We start from the raw sequence: 7815 nt of genomic DNA on the forward strand, positions 1-7815 counted from the left end.
TTGTTCTTGTAGTTTGTTCATTTTTACCGTTTGCTCTTTATTTCTGATTTTTTTTCTTTTTCTAGGAGTTCATTGATTTTTGTTTATTTTTATTTTACTTATTTATTTTTGTAGGATTTAGTTCTGGTATGTATTTAAATATCAAAAATAACTCCAGGTATGGGAAAACAGGGTGGATACGTCGCATCCCCCTCAGCATTAAAAATTCACGGACCAACTGCTCAAGGCAGTGAAGTCCGTCTATAGCGTCCACATCGCGTCCCGGCGAGCAAGCCTAGGTAAGTGTTAGTTTAAAACTCCTCTATCATCTTCTTCCTTCAACCCGTCGCTCCTCACTGCATCTCACCTCAACGATCACAGGTAATTTCTCTCCCTCTTCTCTCTTCTTCTCTCTCCTAACTCTCCCCTCTTCTCTCTCTTATTGGAAGCAACAGATTCCCGCCCCAAATTCCCCTATTTTAGGTTTCATTAATTTGAATATAACACATATGATTAAAGAGGGGAACTGAGGAAAGTTTGGGACTTGTCGGTGTCGTTCCTGTTGTTTGTGATTATTGTGAGATGATAAACTCGAACTCCCTTCATCTCGTTAATTTTGGGAGGGTAATCGAATTGCCCAATAGTTAGAACAAACTAGGCAAAATCGTTGCATACCACTTGTTCGACGAATTTCCTGTGAGGTAAATTTAGGCGCCGGCGAAGTCTGAGTAACCGGGAGACACTAGTATATGATAGTGAATAAGTGTGGGGTTGTTTGTTTGATTGCGTACAGCCCTTTCGGAGTGTTTTTAAGCCTACGATAAATTGTCCAATACACTGGGAAAAAAACACTTATTCTCGTGGCATATCAATAAGCATAGAGCGCACAGAATTAAAATTAAGTAACCTCTTCTCCTCTAGTGGGGTGGTGATGTTGGGCATATTTCTATATATTTTGATGTTACTTTATCCATATTTTAACCGCTTTTTATTGCTATTTGGTGTTAAAAATGCCCAACATGGTTTAATTATTATTTTATGACTAATGGAGTTGTGTGTGATGATTTAGAGTGTTTGGAGTGCAAAAAAATAAAGAAAAGATGTTCCAACTAGAGAAGAAGAGGTTGGATGTGTCGCATCTAACCTTGGGAAGAAGGTTACTTGGTGTACCCCTTAGCAGTGAAGTGAGCCCATAGCATCCGCACCTAGGCAAAGCTGAGATGGAGGAACAAAGGGTGGATGCGAAAGCATGCGAACCTGAGAAGCGGAAGACGAGGTGGATGCGAAACATCCACCCCAACATCAATCCCTGAAGCTGATTCGGACTAGGATTAGTAGAACTTTGGCCCACGACTATATAAGCCAAAAACACCTCTTTAGGTCATCTAACATATTGGGAAGCAAGAAAAAGCCACGACAAAGCTTGGGAACCATGGAATTCGTCTTGAGTTCTTACTTTCTCCTTCTTTTATTGATTTTTATGTATTCTTGGGAATTACTTGAAATTGTTACTATGAGCATCCATGGCTAAGAACCCTATTGTTCTAGGGTCATGGGTGAAACATGAATGTTGATGTTTGATGTTTAATTTGACGAAGTTGAGTTTATCATATTGGGTTGTTTATTTAATTCTATTTTTTAAATTATTTTGATGAGTAGCTAATAGTGAAATACTATCTACGAATCTAGAGTTGAACTCGAAAGTGGGAATTCTAGATTGCATATGGAATTAAATAGAGCAAGTTCTTGAACCCGGGCACGGGGAACGGATTCGCAATTAGGATAGTAATATACCTAATTTCTTGCTTGGTTGAAATACAGGAAGTATAAATGCATTTTTGTTAATCTTAATTCCATAGACATATAAGCATTAAGTTAGCTTGAATATGCGAGTAAGAATTCGACAAATTCTTATGAGTAATATCAACCTTGTCAATCAACAATCCAGATAAATCAATTAGTCATTTTAAGCCAAGAACGCAACACGATTTCTAGCTAACCCGTGACCCCGGAATATCCTCTCCTATTGATTGTTATTTGAAATTGCTATTTGTTCGGTTGATTTCTAGTTAATTCATTGCTTGATAGTTTTAGGTAGTAAATTAGTCACTTCTATATTTTGTCAGAAATCTCTTGAATCGATATGTTAACTGAGTTTGAATCAGTCAATAGTTAATCACAAGTCTTCGTGGGAACGATATTCTACTCACTACTTTATTACTTGACGATCACGTACACTTGCGTGAGTATTTTTTGTCGCAACAAGTTTTTGGCCCTATATAAAGGGTACTCCAATTATTTGTAACGGATCAATCATTGAGAAGAGAATATATATTTTCACTTCTTTGCCTACTGTTCAACTGAATCGTCTTATTATTATTTTACTATTCTTGTTGTTCTTGTTCAATTACCTTGAGGTCGCCTTTGCTCGAGGTCGAGGTCTGCTTACACGACTGGTTTGATTTAACTTATTTCTTTAAGTTATACGTTTGATTCATAGTTTATCAATTAGTATTGGATTAAATCGCATATCTTTAAAACCACAAATAAGTTTAATTGTTACTCGGATGTTAGGGTAAACAAATTTAAAATTAAGCTTCCACATATAGATTTCCATTAAAAAAATCCTCGTCCTAACACATTATTCTAATTGTTTCTGGGGTTTAATCTTTATAACACGATTATATGAAAACTTTACACTGTCATGTTACTAATAGTCTTTTGCGCCAAGCTTCCAAAATCAACCTATTCTGAAAAGTGATTTTTGAAAAGTACTTTGATGAGAAGCAATTTGTATTTGACTAATTGATTTAAAAAATACTATTGAAAGTAATTAATATTTGATCAAGCTTTTAAAAGGTGCTTTTAAGTGCATTTTTTAGTAATTTTGAAGAAAAGCTACTTTTTTATACTTCTCAAATATAACTTCTGCTTCTACTTAAAGCACTTAATTTTTTTTCTAAAGCCTTGGCAAAACTCCTTAAAATTCAAAAAAAGCAATATTTTAGAAAGAAAAAAAAAAAGCGTTTTTACCTATAAAAAAAAAACTTGGCCAAACAAACTACAATGCTACATATAGTTTTAAAATGCTGGATAATTTAGACTTATGTAAATACGAAAGGATATATAATCATCGTATTTTTAACCATTTGAGGAGAGGATTTTCAGTTTTTCTTTTTTTCTCATTTGTAAAGGACCCTATACCCAAGAAAAGAAAGTTTATCTAACTCCGAACGTCTAAAAATTAATGAGAAAATTATATCCATTATGAATTAGTGGGACTAAGTAGAGCTTAGAGAAAGAACCAAACATAATGGTCAAAGGAAAAAGATTTCATAGTGCGCGGAAATAAAAGGGCGTGGCGTTGTGGCAGCACTTTTGTAGCCCCGAATTCTCCCAATAGGAGACAAATTAGTATTCTATCAATTTGTAAGCATCAAAATCAACGTCGATAAACTTCACGACTTACGATATTGACATGAATAGACAATACACACACTTCACTTACCTATCAATAGATTATAATCCTATGCTTGTTAAGAAAGAAGAAGAACGGCCCACCTGTCTTTTCTTCGAGAAGTTTTATTGTTAGTTGTGTGAGACTCCTTTTTCTCTCACAAATTTATGGACCCCAATCTTATACTTCTGGGTCCACAAAAATTTGGGTCCACAAAACTGTGAGACAAAAAAATATCTCATACAACTAGTGTCAGTTGTATGAGACACAAAATAAAATTTTACATTTTCTTCTATTTTACATTGAATATGAGAACCCCCAAAAAGGGGAAAAAAGAAAAAAGGAAAAGGAAAAAAAGCATGATGAAAAGAATAGTAAAGAAAAATTTTCTAGGATATCTTTGCCATTTTTCTAGGATATCTTTGCCTCCACTTTACCCTGTTTGTTGACCGCTAAAGAGACTTTATCAGTCCAAAAGTTACTACTCGATTTCAAATTATTGGCAAACTCCCTACATCTAATCCTACTTTTTTGTGACTTTCTCTCAGCTAGTGAAAGATTTACCCAACTAGAGGCAAGGTTAGAATTTATAGCCTATGCGTTCTAAATTTTACACATTTAAATAATTGAGCGTTACACTTTAGGTGAATTTCACGTCAATATACTACGGAAAAGAATATAAGTAAACATATTTTCGACCTTAGTGACGCGTTTTAAAGTTATGCGGGCCTAAACCCAAAGCGGACAATATCACTAGTGGGTTTGACTATTACATACGGTATCAGAACCACTCCGCGTGCAACCTTGAATAGCGGTTGGTCAAACCTTAGCGAGGGCACTGAGTCCTTAAGGAGGAGATGCTGGATATATAAATAAACAGATCTTAAACCCTAGTGATGCGAATCTAAGCCCAAAGCAGACAATATCATTAGTGGATTGAGTTGTTACATTGAGTTATGATTTACCAATTATCACTTAATTTTTCAAACAAATACTCCCTCTATTCTAGTTTATGTGAACCTATTTCCTTTTTGGTCCGTTCCAAAAAGAATGACCCCTTTCTAAATTTGGAAACAATTTAGCTTAAACTTATAATTCTATCCTTAATGAGAAGCTTTTATATCCACACGAATACTTTGGGCCCCTTTTTAACTTGTTTAGGACCATAAATTTTAAGTCTTATTTTTTTTTAAACTCCGTGCCCAGTCAAACAAATTCACATATTAGTCCGGCCAACCGTAACTCAAAGGCCAGCTCCAGCCCGTACCCCACAACAAGTATTAGTACATGGAACCTTGAGAAGTTACTAAAACCTTAACCACTCTAGTGTAATAATTACTCCCTCCATTTACAATATTGTAAGGTTTTTTTCCAGTAGTTTTAAAAATAATTTTAATTATAAAAGCTGTGGTTTATGATAATTTATGTAGTTTCTTGTCTTGTACTTTGAACCCATATATTTTTGGACACAGAAACATAAACTAGAAATGCATGAAAAGCAAACAGAGTAGTAAAAGTAGTACAATTTACAAGCTTCCTGCAGATTACAATTTACAAGCTACTCCTAACTAAAATGAGCAATAGTATAATTATATAATATTAAAGTGCTAATTAATTATTTACAAAGAGCAAAGCACGAGTAAAAACTGATAATTGACCACTCATTTCTCTCATTGTTTTGCATGACCGTTGAAATCCCTGTAATCGAGGAAAATCCCTTGAAGAAAGACATAACCTACCTAAACTAAAACTTAGTACTACTAATTAATGATTTTAAACATAATTATCTTAATTTTAATGATTTCAATTAACGAATTCCTAATTTCTCACCGCTTTGGCCTCCTCTAATGTAGATGAATCTGTAGTCAAGCTCGTTGATTTTTCATGTGATGCATCACTTGCTGAACGTGATAAAATGGATGACTCTGAATCTAAAACAAAATTAAAGGAAAAGAAAAAAAGGGAAATGTGTTTAGAAAATATTACTCCACTATTAGAGTAAATTTTATTTTTATAAGTTAAATTTCAGAAATGTTAGTTAAATTTACCTCTACATGAATTGAAAGACCTTTTGCAATGTAAAATGGCGCCTTGAATAGCATCTTGTTGCTGCAATAGTGAGTCGTCACGCCGGTTTGATGCTACCGGCGCTGCCGCAACAACCGCCGACGACGCCGATCTGCTTTTCCCCAAATGTTTCCGGACTATTCCCAGCCCCGACGGGATATTCCCATGCTTCTGGTTCTTCTCCACCGTCGGTGCCGCGTCCGTAACCGCGTCCGCCTTCGCCTCCGCTGAAGGAGGCAGCGGAGGCGGCGAACGACCGGCCTTATTTGTTGCGGCATTTCCGGGTAAGCTTAACTGTCCTGAGTACTTAAGCTTCTCGCCGTAACGTTTTGAGACGCGAATATATAGAGGTTTCACTTTTTTAAAATACTTTTGCATTACATCTTTAGTAAATTTCTTCTCATCTGAAGCTGAATTTGTTGCATTATTTGTTGAACAAGCTTCTTCTGGATTTCGCTTCTCTATTTTGCCGCTGTTAATTTTGTCTTTTGAGCTGTTATCTCTAGTAAACAACGACTTAATAGGAACTTCTTCAACCTTAAACTTTACAGTGAAAAACTTATTCTGTGTTAGATTTGGAGGCTCCTCTTTTTCACTCTCTGATACTCTCTTCCGCCGTAGCTTTGGAGTAGTAGCTGAGACAAATCCGTCACCATCACCTTCAGATTTTTCAATTTTACTTGGCGCTGTAAATTTTGGCTTCTTCAGTTTCAGCATTAACACTCTAAATTTAGTTGCTGACTTTAACAGTGAGGAAGTAAAGTTTGAATTTGCTTCGGAGGCGGTTAGCAACAGCGACGACGGCTCAATTGGTACCAAACTACCTTTGAAGAAAAGATCGTCAGACGGTGAGACTGATACGTTTGGATCCGTGCCGTCGTCAATACTCGAACAGGACGACGTGGAAAGCGTGAATTTCAGTTCTCCTTCATTAATCACATTTTCCGACGACTCGTCCAACTCTGAACTAATTTTACACCTTTCATTTTCAACTTTCACTTCTTCTTCGGCTTCATCTTCAGGAACCGAAGTGAACTCAAGGTCAAAAAACGGTCCGTCGTCTCCTTCATCGTCGGAATCAGAGTCTGACGAGTTAGGACTGACGGCGGTGATGACAGTAGTAGAATCGACGGTGCGAGGATTAGCACCGGCGGAATCGGTGGAGAAAACACCGGTGGCGCCACCACCACGCCAGTACTTCAGTAAACTGAAAGCCTCCATAGTTGGTAAAGCCAGTATAGTATAAACAACAGGTTCTATTATATTATAGTATGAAGAAAAGGTACTAGTAATAAAGTGATGGAGAAAAGAGTGTGTGTGTGTGTGTTTATGAGGGGGGAAGAGGATAGTATGGTGTGTATAATGGAGAAGCTTAGCTAATACTGTAGCAGTACTGAAAGGTGGCAGAGGAAGAACAGTAGCAGAACTTGGATAGGTAAAAGCTTTTCTGTTTTTTTACCTCTTTATACTATTCCTAGTATTTATTTTCACATTTTTCCTTTGTTTATACTTTTTAAATTTCATTGTTTCTTACCTTTTCGACTTTTTCTAACACACTTTAACTAAACCTTATCCCATTAACATTTAATTTAGGCAGAATAGCCTAATAAACACTTCTACTTGTCCCGCTTTGTCATCCCGGTCCCGATACTTTACGAAGTTTCATCCAGACACTTATAGTTTTCAAAACACATTATTTTAAACCCCTCTGATCGTTGACCAAACATATGTAGCAACTTCATGGCTGAGTTGGACAAAATACGTGAATTTCACGCGTATAACGAGAGTAAATATAAAAAAGTTAAACTAAAAATGATTATAATAAGAAGAAAAAATAACAAGAATAAATAAAAGTAAAAGAATAATATAAGAAAAAATTAAAAATCCTGTTCTTCCTTCTTTCCCCTATCCCCTCCCCCATTTCTCTTTCAATTTCTTCCCTTCCCCTTTCCCGTTCTTTCCCACCCCTTCTCCATTTTTCTTTTCTCTTTCTTATCCTTTCCTGTTATTTCCCCCCTCCATTTTTCTTTTCACTTTCTCCCGTTATTCCCGGATTTCCCATTTTCACAAACCTTCAGTCAATATTTGAGAAAAAAATAGTAAATCTTTTTTGAAGGACAACCACTATTAATGTTTTTGAGATGAATTAGATCTATGTCTATTGAATATTTTTGAGGTGTACAATGTAGAATGTGGGCATATGGATTCCTTTTTACCGGCTATATCACGCCTCTTGAATGTCTATTACGAAGGCACCTGCATTTTTTCGACCACTATTTCTGAAAAAAATTTGGACTGAAATCTGTCCAATG

The 7815-nt window shown here is 36.0% G+C and overlaps 1 protein-coding gene across 1 annotated transcript; it reads right to left on the reverse strand.

The window, feature by feature from the left end:
• Window positions 1-4930: 4930 nt before the first annotated feature.
• LOC109216169 (probable membrane-associated kinase regulator 2) lies at window positions 4931-6940 on the reverse strand. The gene is made up of 2 exons (XM_019380299.1): window positions 5485-6940; window positions 4931-5367 (listed from the first exon to the last, which is right to left on the reverse strand). Exons 1-2 carry the CDS (start codon window positions 6722-6724, stop codon window positions 5255-5257), a joined length of 1353 nt encoding a protein of 450 aa, XP_019235844.1. The 5' UTR covers window positions 6725-6940; the 3' UTR covers window positions 4931-5254.
• Between the last annotated feature and the right edge of the window lie 875 nt (window positions 6941-7815).

This window comes from Nicotiana attenuata, unplaced genomic scaffold (genome assembly GCF_001879085.1).
Source record: "Nicotiana attenuata strain UT unplaced genomic scaffold, NIATTr2, whole genome shotgun sequence".
In the NCBI taxonomy this organism is placed as follows: domain Eukaryota; kingdom Viridiplantae; phylum Streptophyta; class Magnoliopsida; order Solanales; family Solanaceae; genus Nicotiana; species Nicotiana attenuata.